At 36.5% G+C, this 13,992-nt stretch overlaps 1 protein-coding gene across 1 annotated transcript; it reads left to right on the top strand.

Moving 5' to 3' along the window:
* The first annotated feature begins 10,327 nt into the window (after positions 1-10,327).
* LOC147565002 (ras-related protein Rab7-like) lies at positions 10,328-13,733 on the top strand. The gene is made up of 7 exons (XM_086651417.1): positions 10,328-10,575; positions 10,710-10,736; positions 10,972-11,071; positions 11,173-11,319; positions 12,448-12,528; positions 12,621-12,766; positions 13,380-13,733. The coding sequence occupies exons 1-7, from the start codon at positions 10,520-10,522 to the stop codon at positions 13,447-13,449; spliced, it is 627 nt and encodes a 208-aa protein (XP_086507543.1). The 5' UTR covers positions 10,328-10,519; the 3' UTR covers positions 13,450-13,733.
* The last annotated feature ends 259 nt before the right edge of the window (positions 13,734-13,992 follow it).

Here is a 13,992-nt window from a genome sequence, read left to right as displayed (position 1 = left end):
CACCGAATAAAACGGGTTTTCTAAGGCAAGGAATAACTAATGAGTTCTAAGGAATTTTCTTGAAACTAAAGGATCTCGACATTTTACTTATAATTAGTCATATCTTTTCTATTTGAAGTCATTTTAACTATAATAACTTAGTTTGTTGTTTTACATTTATCATTTGTGTTTTTTGCCCTAAAGGCAATGTATAGGGTGTTGGAAGAAACTTAAAAAAACGATTGGACAAAAGACTATTGATCTTACAAGTTATCCAAATTTGAAGGCCAATAATCAGAACATAAACTACAACAAAAGAAGAAGGAGAAAGTCTTGCAGCTGCTCTTTAATTGAAGGGTGAATTTTTAACCACAACTGGAGTAAAAATGAACTTGCAAGAACTCCGTAACGGTTTCTTTTCATTCTCTGTCTAGAATGTGGAAGCACATGGTACCAAGATCCCATATGATCTGACCATTGACTTGACAAGATATGCCTTTACATTTCACCCATGTAATTTAGTGTAAAGCACTTGAGAAATGGAAGTTTTTCTATGTAAAATGTAAACCTAAAATGTTGTATATTTGGGTACCTAGTTATGTGCATGGAGAAAATATATACAAAGAAATTTTAATTTCTGTGTTGTTGTTTCCGGTTAGAGACGTTGGTCGTTAAAAAAAAAATTATTTTTCCATTTTTCAATTTTATAGACCGTTATCATGGAAAACTAATTCTTCTTCAAGTTTAAGTGCTTCACCATATGAATTATCTTGTCAATCTCAACGTGTATTAGGCTAAGTTCTGCTTCACAACATGACATCCTTATTTATTATCTCGTCATTTTCTTTACTAAGAAATTTTTCTTTTCATTGTGGGGTATTCTTTTTTAACCTCCAAACATAACCAACTCATCACTCTAGCGTCTAGTTCTTCATGTTATCCAACAGGTTACTTAGTAGGCAAACTTTTTTCTTATTTTTTGAAACTACGCGAAACCATATTTCATTCATAAGTGAAAAGTATATACCGTTTGTCTTATTATCGAATGGTCTTAAATTTAAAAAATTATATAAGAAGTTTGGAATTGTATAAAGATATATGCAAATACAAAACTAAAAATCACATAGTTCTAAAAAGGGAAGTACAACTTGAAGCAATACCTTATATTCGCCATATTCACTTAATAAAAATTTCAAATATTCACTAATTTTATCTTCACGTTTCGTTTATATATTTTATTGTATTAATCCGAAAAGTAAACAACTCAAATAAAACAACTTGATTCTTAAAACCTAAATTTTAAGCTAGTCCACCTAACTTAAAATCTTGGCTCGCGCCCCCCTCTTTGTAAGTAAACAACTCAAATAAAACAACTTGATTCTTAAAACCTAAATTTTAAGCTAGTCCACCTAACTTAAAATCTTGGCTCGTGCCCCCCTCTTTGTAAGTGACTAGAATCATGGAGAACCATAAATATGAGTTAGGAAATGTTATTAAGATTATTAACAGTACAAGTTTGCAGCATACCTTTTAAATGAATTTGAAAATATTTACTAAAAAAAATCTAAGCTTCTACGTATTATTACATTGAAGATATCAATTTTTAACAGAAATGATAAAGAAAAAACGGAGTAAACAAAGAAAACGCTCGTAAAACTAATACATACCAAATGTAACACAATAGAAAGATACCCATATATGATATATGACTTCCCACAAAGATTATCTTAAAAATAATCATAAGAATACAACATGAAGGGAATGAATACATACTTAAGCTATAAAATTGACAGTTGGGTCGTTTCAAGACCACAAAAACACCTATAAACAATGGTGTGGCTGAGATGTTCTGGGAGCCTAGTGCCAAAAGAATTTTGAACTCTTTATGCAACAATGTAATTCTTTACCCAAAAGAATCAAAAGTGGAACTAGAAGTTTTTGTTAAGTACTAAATGTTGTTTTAATCTGTATACTATATTATCGTCGTGTTTCTTTTAAACGATGATAATATCCTTCTGAAATTTTTCAGAGATAAACAGTCAGTATTTTAACTAAAATTCCTTAAATAAAAAACAGAAGGTTAGTACTCTGTTTTTAAATTTCAGATACAAATTGTATCTTTAACTAATAAAATAAGAAAGAGGATAAAGAACAGAAATTATATTAGTTAGAACCGAGGCGAGTGATCTCTTTCCTTAAGACAATAATTCGCCCTGTTTATTGTACCAACAGTATAGGCGATTTGTCTCCCAGGATACAACGGATTACCTTTTCGGATCGGAGGTACTTAGATCTGAAAACTCTTTCGAACGTCAGTAAGTATTGAAAACTCTTGAATGCCTTAAACTCTCTTAATTCGAAGTGAATTTTGAAGTCTGGTTTCATGGCTTATTTAAAGGTGAGAGGTGACTGTTTGTTAACAGTCACATTTGGAGGGAAAAGTCACAACCCTCACTTTTAGGGGGAAAAGTCACAACCCTCTTGAAGAAAGGAGGTACTGATCCACGGGTTTAATCTGGTCCGTCGGATGTAGATTTAATCTTGTCCGTCGGATTGCCTTTGGTATTTAAAATTAAAAAAAAAAGGCTTCTATGCTCCTAGCGCACGTGCAAAGTGCGCCTCTAATGCGCCCACGCGCGTGCGCGTGCGTGGTTTGCGTGGTGCAAACCACGCAAATCGTTGGACCTTTATTTCATTCATACTATAGTATGGGAGAGCAGCTTATTATAAACCCTACATATTCCTTTAACTTACCCGATATGGGACTTTCCTTAAATATTTCACATATTTCCATATTTAAACCCAAACTTCGAAAATTAATATCTTATTCAAACGGAACCGGTTTTGAGCAAACCAAAGCTTGAAATTCAAGCCCTCGACGAGACGAACGCAACGGTACGTTATTTGAGTTATTTCGACAAAGGGAACCTTGTCAAAAGGGCAAAAACCGCTCCTGCTGGAAAGTCGATTCCAACACTAAAGTGGTAACATAAATTTACAACATTAAAAAGTAAATTTTATTTCTTGAATGTAGTAGCTGCAAGATATAATCTCCAATCAACTTTTAAGTAATTACATTTTTTTGACTACTTCGAATCATCTAAAATAAATCTTAGCTTTTTTGGATGGTTTATTACCACAAGAGACTTAACTGTACGTATATGTTGTCATAGTTGGTCAATATATATAGTATATATGTATTCCTAATGGTTTCCTCCTTGGGTCTGTCTGTCTTTCAAAAAATTGATGGAAATGAATGATGAATCTTTCAAAAAAAACACAAGAGTCTTCAAAGATGACCACCTTTTCTCCATCTCAGAATTTCGATTGCTCCTTTCCGCCTTAAAGCTGATTCGAAAACCGAAGGAACTTCAAGACGACTCTGTTTCTCCTAGGGTCAATTAGAGTCAGATTCATAGACGTTTTTGTTATAACTAAAAGTCGCGGAAGCTATCGAACCTATCCTAGAAATTGATCCGATTATGAAGATTAATCGACAAGCTAAGTCAAAATCAAATATGCGAACAGAATTAACGAGGTTCGGCTTTAAAGCCTACGTCCTCGGGCGAACAAGAAATCTTTATTGAAGGATAGATGAAGACGACTCACACAACCCGCAAGTTCGTCCCAAGATGGTACCGTATAGTAATTAACCTTCTATACTAAATCTTCGACGACCGAGAAATTTAACACCGCTCAAAAAACTATGAAAAATTTCTCTCACTCTTGCTCTCTCTCTAGCTCTCTAAAGAAGAGTTGTTGCTTGTGTTGGTTGATATTTTCATTGGCACTAAAACCCCCTATGACAACTCGTACAAAGTGATATCTGACATCGATATGCTTAGTGCGAGCATGGTGAACCTGATTCTTCGCCAAGTGGATCGCACTTTGACTATCACACCATACATCCACGCACTCTTGCTTAATCCCTAGATCATCCAGAAGACCCCACAACCACAATGCTTCCTTCACACCCTCGGCCAAAGCCATATACTTGGCCTCCGTAGTAGATAACGCAACTGTAGATTGTAACATTGATCTCCAACTAACTGGAGCACCATGTACCTTAAATACATAACCAGTAGTAGATCGTCTTCTATCTAGATCGCCAGCATAATCCGAGTCAACATAACCGCTTACCTGACATGTGTCTCCACCAAAGCACAAACCCGTATCAACAGTACCCTTCAAGTACCTCAAGACCCACTTCACAGCTTCCCAATGTGTCTTCCCCGGGTTTGCCATAAACCTACTAACCACACTGACCGCTTGTGAAATATCCGGACGAGTACACACCATAGCGTACATCAAACTGCCAACTGCACTAGCATACGGTACACGATCCATATGATCCTTCTCCACCGTAGTAGTGGGAGATTGTTTTCCCGAGAGCCTGAAGTGTGGTGCCAAAGGTGTTGACACTGCCTTCGCATTCTGCATCCCGAACCGAGAAACTACTCGTTCGATGTAACCTTTCTGATTCAAGTAAAGTTTCTTACTTGACCGCTCTCTCTTAATCTCCATTCCCAGTATCTTCTTTGCAGCGCCCATGTCTTTCATCTCAAACTCTTGACTGAGTTGAGATTTCAACTTATCTATCTCCACCATGCTTCGAGAAGCAATAAGCATGTCATCCACATACAAAAGGAGATAAATAAAGTCACCTTCGCGAAGCTTCTTGATGTATACACAACAATCATAATCACTTCTGCGAAAACCATGCTTTAGCATGAAAAAATCAAATCGTTTGTACCATTGGCGAGGGGATTGTTTCAATCCGTAAAGAGACTTCCTCAAACGACATACTTGATTTTCTTTACCCTCAACCTTGTATCCCTCAGGTTGAGCCATATAAATTTCTTCTTCCAAATCTCCGTGCAAGAAGGCGGTTTTAACATCGAGTTGTTCCATCTCAAGATCACTATGAGCAACAATACTCAATAGCACCCGAATAGAAGTATGTTTCACGACCGGTGAGAAAATCTCATTGTAGTCGACCCCTTCTTTCTGTGCATAACCCTTGGCCACTAGTCTTGCCTTATACCTTGTACCCTTGATCTCGGAAGAATCCTCTTTCTTCTTGTACACCCATTTACAACCAATAACAGATTTACCTTCGGGCAATGGGACAACCTCCCATGTCTGGTTCTTGTGAAGAGACTCCATCTCTTCTTGCATAGCAAGCAACCAACTCTCTCTTTCCTCCGCGGTAATAGCTTGTTTGAAGATGACCGGCTCGTCGTCTTCCACCGAGAGTGCATATTCAACCAGATTTGCCTGCCCGTAATGCCTAAGAGGTTTGTCTGACCCTAACCTCTGTACCGGCTTATATAACCGTTTCGGCCTAGTGTGTACCGAAACATCTTGCTGTTGTTGTTGTAAAACTTGTGTACCTTCCCCTTGAACCTCCTCATGATCGGGTTCATCAATTTCCTCATCCTGAGTATTATCCTGATGCTCCACCTGATCATGATTCCTAGAAACCCGTTGGTCTTCGGCTTCTACTTCCACTACTTGAGCTTTAGTAGACCCAACATCACCACAACTAGGCACCGTAGCTTTCGCCATAGCTACAATAGATGACTCATCAAACACCACATCTCTGCTGATTACAAACTTATTGTCTTCTGTACACCATAGCCGATAACCCTTGACTCCTGTAGCATATCCTAAGAAAATTGCCTTCTTTGCTCTATTGTCAAGTTTGTTACTTTTAACATGGTAATAGGCCGTACAACCGAAAACCTTAAGTCTCCCGTAATCTGCATGTTCACCTGACCACACCTCGTAAGGTATGCCGCCATCTAAAGAAGAATGTGGAGACCTGTTCACAATATAACAAGCTGTAGCAACAGATTCTGCCCACCATTCTACGCCTAATCCCGAATTGGAGCGCATACATCTAGCCTTCTCAAGTAGTGTACGGTTCAATCTCTCTGCGACTCCATTCTGCTGAGGTGTGTTTACTATTGTCCAGTGCCTCACAATGCCTTCCTGATTACAAAACTCCTTGAATGCCCCATCCGTGTACTCGGTCCCATTATCCGACCTTAACGTCTTCAGCTTTCGACCAGTTTTGTTCTCAACCATTGCTTTCCACACCAGGAATGTGTTGAATACCTCATTCTTATGCTTCAGAAAATAAAGCCAGACAAATCTCGAATGATCATCAACGAATGTAACAAAATACCTGGAACCACCCTTGGAAGGTAACTTTGCCGGTCCCCAGACATCGGTGTGTACGTAGTCTAACACCTCTTTGCTCCTGTGCTTGCTTGTAGAGAACGTCACCCTGTGTGCCTTCCCGAACACACAATGCTCACAAAACTCCATGCAAGGCTTCTTCATGTCCTTCAACAAGCCTTTCCCGCACATCAAAGATAGACCCTTTTCTGACATATGCCCAAGGCGCATATGCCAAAGCCTCGTACTAGCCGTTGGATCCCTTCCACTGATTCCTACTGCTACATCTCCCGTAATTGTTGTCCCCAAAAGTTTGTATAAATTACCGTAACGAGTACCTCTCATTACCACCAAAGAACCCTTAACGACTTTTATGGAGCCATTCTCTATAATTATCTTACAGCCGTTCCGCTCCAACACACCAAGGGAAATTAGATTTTTCCACAGATCGGGTATGTGTCTTACGTCCGTCAATGTTCTCACCACTCCATCGTGCATCTTGATACGTATTGTTCCGAGTCCCACAGTTTTACATATACTATCATCACCCAGTATAACTGTACCACCATCTACACTCCTATAGGTAGTAAACATCTCCCTATTTGGGCACATATGGTGTGACGTCCCTGAATCAAGCATCCACTTATCGAAGATCTTCTCAGACACCTCTGTCACTGAGAAACATTCGTCCGCCTCTTCTGACACATATCCCGCCTCTTGTTTCTCCTTGTAGCCTTCGTTCTTTTGCTTCAACTTTCTCTTTGGACAAGCCGCTTTAAAGTGGCCAAGCTCACCACAACTAAAGCACGTTTTCTTGAAAGAGCCTCTAGATTTGGATCTAGATTTCCCGCCCTTTCCCTTTCCCCTTTCATTACTCCTCCCCCTCGTTACAAACAACCCTTGTGCTTGTTCCTTGTCTACTCCACCCGACGCCATACTGCTAGTAGCAACCTTACGAAGGTCATCCGCTAATAGCGAATTTCTCGTCTCTTCCATGGTTAGACTATCACCAACAAGCATCAAAGTTTGAACAAGGTTCTCATAGGATTTAGGTAATGAAAGTAACAATATGAGGGCTTGGTCCTCATCCTCAACCTTAACATCAATATCCTTCAAATCTGAGATAATCCTGTCAAACCTATTCACATATTCCTGAATAGAAGAACCCTCTTCCATTCTACATGTGAATAATTTGGATTTTAAGTAGACCCGATTCGTTAAAGTTTTAGTCATGAATTTGCTTTCTAGCTTTAACCACACACCCGCCGCCGTTGTTTCTTCGTCTACTAGGAACGCCACGTCCCTCTCAAGACACAACATAATGGTAGCCCGTGCTTCGAGATCTAACTCTTCCCAATCCTCATCTGACATATCTCCTGGTTTCTTTCCCGTCAACGTCTTGTGTAATTTCTGCGAGATTAACAGATTCTTCATCTGCATCCGCCAATAAGAAAAATCGTTTTTCCCATTGAACTTCTCTATCTCATATTTCCCTGCTTTGACCGTACCGCTTCTCGATCCCATCTTCTCTTCGTTCAATCTCAACAAGGCTCTGGTACCAATTGTTATAACTAAAAGTCGCGGAAGCTATCGAACCTATCCTAGAAATTGATCCGATTATGAAGATTAATCGACAAGCTAAGTCAAAATCAAATATGCGAACAGAATTAACGAGGTTCGGCTTTAAAGCCTACGTCCTCGGGCGAACAAGAAATCTTTATTGAAGGATAGATGAAGACGACTCACACAACCCGCAAGTTCGTCCCAAGATGGTACCGTATAGTAATTAACCTTCTATACTAAATCTTCGACGACCGAGAAATTTAACACCGCTCAAAAAACTATGAAAAATTTCTCTCACTCTTGCTCTCTCTCTAGCTCTCTAAAGAAGAGTTGTTGCTTGTGTTGGTTGATATTTTCATTGGCACTAAAACCCCCTATTTATAATAATATAAGCCGACTCAATTGAGAGCAAAATTGGAAACTGCCTCTTAAATTGAAACCAATTGAAACCGCCTTTGTACACAAAACCGCCTACAACCATCTTTACCGCCACAGCCATCTTCTTTCTTTTAGAAACTGCCCTCTTACAGTTTTAGCTTTATCAATTGGAGCACTTCAATATAATGTTGAAACCGATTCATGGTGATCTTATGTAAATAACTTATTGTTTGAATTTTTTGCTTAGAATTCTTAATGACTCGAGCTAGCATTTGTGAATATCCTAGCCGTTTCTAGAATACTATAGAATAAAGAGGAGTTCCTATGGCAAGGAATTGAAGTAACTAGTCATAAAGAATTTCCCCCAAAACTAAATGGTCTCAACATATTACATGACTCATTTTGTTTATAAGTTATAAGTAGACATTTCTTTATCATTTATACTGACCCAACTATAATGATTTAGATTTGTTCTTTTACGTTTTAGTTTGTGTTTTTTATGCTAACGACGAACTATAAGGTGTTAGAGAAAACTTAAAAAGAGGTTGGAGCAATAAAATGATCCCGATTTTCTATAAAAATCATTTTTTTATATTAAAAACTTTTGTTATAGAGGTTCAATATGTATTTTGTAATCTCTCCAACATTAACCATTTTGATAATATTTCACCATTAAGGAAATGATGTATTTTGGTCTTATATAGATTCAACTATGATAGATTTTCTACATATTACAATATGTATTATGTTATCTCTATAGATTTTCATTCCCCTTGTCTCCTCTCATATATGATTTGACACGACCCTTCATCTCGATCAATGATTCTTTTTCTGAAGGTGAGGACAATAAAACAATGTGACTACATGCGGACAACCATCAAAGAACTCTATCTCCTTTTCTCATTTTCCTCTCTCATCTCTTTCCTTTTGTTTATTCAATAAAAGTATGTAAACTTAAATAGTTAACAAAATAAACAACCATTAATTGAGATTAGAGTTTCATTGAATATTGAATATGAAAATGGAGAGGGAAAATAAAAAAAAACCTCATACACAAAAATATCTATAATTAAAGAAAAACAAGTAAATGTGACCCCTGACAGGATAAAATCCAAACAAAAAGGATCAAATTTTGAATTTACAAAAATATGACACCAAACAAGAAACTAGTCACACGATTGGGTTTAAAAAGGAGTTAACTCTAAATTTTTGGTAGAGAGACCACTTGTGCATTCCATGAAGATTGAGGGCTTTTATGTCATTTTCATAAAAAGAAAGGTCGGCACGTCGCACGAGTCTTTTCTGGAAGTATTGCGACCCACCCGTCTCAAAAAGGCGCTCTGCTGGCGCTTTGGTGATATCTATAGGGAGATGTTTTTCTTGTATTTGGAGATTCAGACAAACAACCAACCACCATTTTTCTTGTAGAAACTATTATTTAAGGAACGTAGTAATAAAACTCAAACACATCTTATGTGGTTTGATTACATAATACAAGTAAAGATTAAATTATAGATTAACAATTGAGAAAACACTTCAATGCCACAAATTCCTAAATATGAATCTTCATAGAATAATAATAAAAAGATCCATCAAGATCCATATTTTATACATACTACTAGCTCACTTACTTTTTTATTTAAAGATAAAGATTATGGTCTCCTGAATGTAAATTACGATCTCTTATATTTTAGTACTGAGCAAAAATATAAGAACAGGACGAGTTGATGAGTGTGTAAAATTGAGGTTGTCAAATCCTCGAAAAAAAAGATAAAAGTGGCAGAAAAAGAGAGAAATGAATATATATATAAAAAAGAAATTTGATGACCAAAATTTTCACCAATCGATTTCGTCAACAAATTTTTACAGTAAAGACGAAAATTTTTCAGATAAAACTCTTGAGTATTAGATTATTTAGAAAAAGATTGGTGTATAAAATTTGGCAGTGAGGCTCGACATAGAATTATATTTTAAGTGAAATATAAAATCACAAAAGATTTTAACAAAAAAAGTTGTCCAGCTGATGTGGTTGTTGTGGTTTACAAGTTTGACTAAATCTGAGCTGTTGAGAGATGAATATCACACCCGCCACATCAGCCGGGTAACTTATTTTGTCAAAATCCTCTGTGATTCTAACACTTCCTATATTTTAGTACTTTTTTTTTGGAACAACTAAACTTACATGTCTCCTCATACAAAATGTGTATCTCCCCCTATACAATCCACTTTTACAACGGGTGGCATTAGTCACGTGCGTTTGCCATCGTTGTCCAAAGATGTGTGAAGAGAGAGAGAGAGAGAGAAAGTAGAACTTGGAGAATAGTGAGAGAGATCGGAGAAGAAAAAGAGGGGGGAAGAAAATTAAAAAGGTTTTTTTTTTTTCCAAAACAATTTGTAAAATTGATCATCAATAATCATGTCTTTGATGAGAAGAAGAACCTTGCTTAAGGTTATCGTTCTTGGAGATAGTGGGTATGTCTTAATTTTTCATATCATGATCTATTTCATAACTTAATCCCCATTTTTGGTTTGTAATCATCTTATTGAATTTACTTATGATCAAGGAAAAAATTCTGCTTCTTATTGAAATTTTTGTGAATTTTCAGGGTTGGAAAGACATCTTTGATGAATCAGTATCCTTTGATCAAAGATTAGATCTGTTAGATTTATCATTATTGAATTTTATCAACTTTTGAATCTTCTTTCTGGGTTTAATATAACATTGTTGATTTTTATTCTGTAACTTTGAAATTTTTGTTGAGACTTATGATACTTGAGATTGGTGTAATGAAATGAAACCATTAGTTTTTATTAGGGTTTCTTACTGAAATTAGATTCTGCAATTTGGGTCTTTAACTGTAATTTTAGATATGTTCATAAGAAATTTAGTCAGCAATATAAAGCTACCATCGGTGCTGATTTCGTTACAAAGGAGTTACAGATTGATGATAGGATTATAACATTACAAGTGGGTTTCCAGATTTATTCGATTTAAGAGTAATAAATTTTTTTTTTTGGTTTCATTGTTATGATTATTGAAGATTGTTGTGATCATGTTTGGACTGCTAGATTTGGGACACAGCTGGACAAGAAAGATTTCAAAGCCTTGGTGTTGCATTTTACAGAGGGGCAGATTGTTGTGTTTTAGTCTATGATGTAAATGTACTCAAATCGTTTGATAGTCTCGACAATTGGCGTGAGGAGTTTCTCAGACAGGTATATCTATGCCTTAAGCTATCTATCATAGGTTCTTATAGTGACAATAATGGATTCATTGAAATCTTGTTTTAGGTTGATTTAGTTAATCTATGTAACGGTTAGCCATTGTTAACGATCATTCCTTTTGTCGACTCTTACCCTACCTTAGGTGTTAGTAAAATGCCTTGCCAAGTACTCTCGAGCAACATGGAGCTACTCGCTATCAGGGTAGAGCCTATGCGAGTAGAGATTTTCTCCATACTTGGTGTAGTTCAAGTACTTCAATATGGTAGGATGAGGACTTCCAAGTCCGAGTAACTTAGTGAAATAGAAAGCATTTTTCCATTGAAATTATCGTTCAGCTTTATGATTTCTATTTTGCATACAAGTTATCTTTTATAGAGTTGAGACCCAGAAGAAACTAATTTTTTATACAATTTCATAGCATTTTTTTCACTTTTTTTTTCTGACAATACTTAAAATTGTTCGTAAGTTCAAGGCCGAGTACTCTCAAGTAACTCTACCTACTCCCAGCCTGTCCAAGTAGGGCTCTCATAGCGGGTTCTACTGTATAGCCAGTAGCCACGAGCCCACGACGAAATTTCATTGGATTCATTTCACATATTCAAATTCCAAAATGTTCTGTACTGAGTATGTTCGAAGGTCTGAAATAGCATGTGAACGCCTTTGCGAGTCTGTGACTTCTTCAAGTATCAAGTTGACACTGTCCTTTATGCCTAAGTTAATGCAATTCATATTGCCTCATCTTGAGTCAATCTGATGTTCACATCTCTGAAAGTGGTGATTGATTACTTCCTTTTTTAGCTATTTTGCCTTACAATCATCTACCTGTTACTTAAACTCTGTAAACCTTCTGGGTGATGCTAGGTTGACACAATATCTGTAAACCTGTTACTTAGCTATTTTGCCTTACAATCATCTGATGTTCACATTTCTGAGACAAAACTTGACACAATATCTTCTAATCGTTCATTCTCAAACTTTTGTGGATGCACAGTCAAATCTAAAAAATGAGGCTCTATGTCTTTTTGTGTCAACAAAAACTATGTTGACCTATCATTATTCAATCATTTTACATGTTTGTGTTCTTATTTCTTAATTTGTTTGAATCGGTTTTGTATTCAGGCAAGTCCAGCGGACCCCAAAACTTTCCCATTTGTCTTGCTCGGAAATAAGGTTGATATAGACGGTGGAAACAGCCGAGTGGTAAGGAATGACAGCATAATAAATAGAATAATTTTATTTGTTTTTGTTTCATCTTATACATCATAAGCTTCTAACTACCCATCTTCCTGCAGGTCTCTGAGAAGAAAGCAAAAGATTGGTGTGTAAACAGGGGGAACATACCCTACTTCGAGACATCCGCAAAAGAGGATTTAAATGTTGATGATGCATTTACTTGTGTTGCAAAGACTGCACTAATGAAAGAACATGAACAAGATATGTAAGTAAACTCAATGAGACGGTTTTTTATGCATTGTTACTTTTCTTCTTTTTCTAAGTGCGGATGACTTTTCTCGATTTGCAATACTCGGAGGGTTTGTGTCTGTTACATAGATAAATTGTGATATTTATGTATGATCTATATATACATACATACATACATATATATATATATGTATGTATATGATATATCTAAATCTGAAGCTCCCTTAGAAAATTGCCACATCCGGACATCCCCATGTTTGGTCAGTTGACTCCGTTCATAAATCACATTCATGCAATCGGTAGAGGACTTCCCATTTGATTGTGCTTTTTTAAGAGGTATATGAGTTGGCTCATGGCTGAAGTAGAAACCAAATTGGGAGTAAAATTTCCACTTGTTGTTTTTATCAAGATCATGCTGAACACTAAACAAAAATTCTTGACCTGCGAAAATGGGTATTTAATTTGAAATACCCCTCGTCAATTCAGTTATAAGTTCACTGAAAGGTTGAAGTTATCATGATCTGATTACATGTCCTGATGTTCGAATTCTTTATTATCTTCTCTACTCGACTGATTTTCATCTGATTCGTTTAGTTTGTTTCACTGACGAAGAAAACTTTCATCTGCAGATACTTCAATACCATCCCAGATGCGGTTTCAGAAACTGAACAAAGAGGAGGTGGCGGTTGTGCGTGTTAGAATTCAGATCTTCCTCCTAAGAGAAGCTAATCTATAGCAAAGTTCTAAATTCTCTCCTGGTTTGCCTGATTCATCTTTCTTTTTCGATTCTATTTTCTTCTACTTGTTATGATGATTCTTAGCCATTTTTTTAATGTACTTACCACTTGTATACTAATTAAGGTTTTCTTATTGTCGAGACGGCTAGGATTGTTTTCTTTTGAGCTGTATTGATTTGTAAAGACTGTGTTGTTGCTGTTAAATTTTTAACCTTCAAATGGTAATGACTTTTACCTTGGGTGTTAGATTTTTGTGCATACTTTATCTTATTTTATATTGTTCTAGTACCTCCTCTGGGCATGGACTATTTGGTGTTAGTCTTGGTTAAAAATACCTGCCAATACTACTTTTTTTAGGTTTCGGTTCCTCATCAAACCCGCTGGAACTTCAGCAAATTCATGCAAACCAAGTATAAATATGTACAAATTCGTGCGAACATTATCCATGCAAAGGTATGCAACCTTCCTGAGGAGCAAAAGGCGAAAAAATGTGGTTGAATCTTTT

Source organism: Eschscholzia californica, unplaced genomic scaffold (assembly GCF_041429995.1).
Source record: "Eschscholzia californica isolate CP2 unplaced genomic scaffold, dmEscCali1.0.p SCAF_1, whole genome shotgun sequence".
Lineage (NCBI taxonomy): Eukaryota > Viridiplantae > Streptophyta > Magnoliopsida > Ranunculales > Papaveraceae > Eschscholzia > Eschscholzia californica.
Note: the sequence above shows the minus strand (reverse complement) of the source record. Positions and strands in the feature narration are given on the sequence as shown.

Excerpts from the sequence above, each read along its gene's own strand:
- LOC147565002 (XM_086651417.1), top strand. The coding sequence starts at position 10,520 with ATGTCTTTGATGAGAAGAAGAACCTTGCTTAAGGTTATCGTTCTTGGA. Across the intron at positions 10,576-10,709 it reads ATCGTTCTTGGAGATAGTGG|GGTTGGAAAGACATCTTTGA; the intron begins GTATGTCTTAAT and ends GTGAATTTTCAG. Across the intron at positions 10,737-10,971 it reads AAGACATCTTTGATGAATCA|ATATGTTCATAAGAAATTTA; the intron begins GTATCCTTTGAT and ends CTGTAATTTTAG.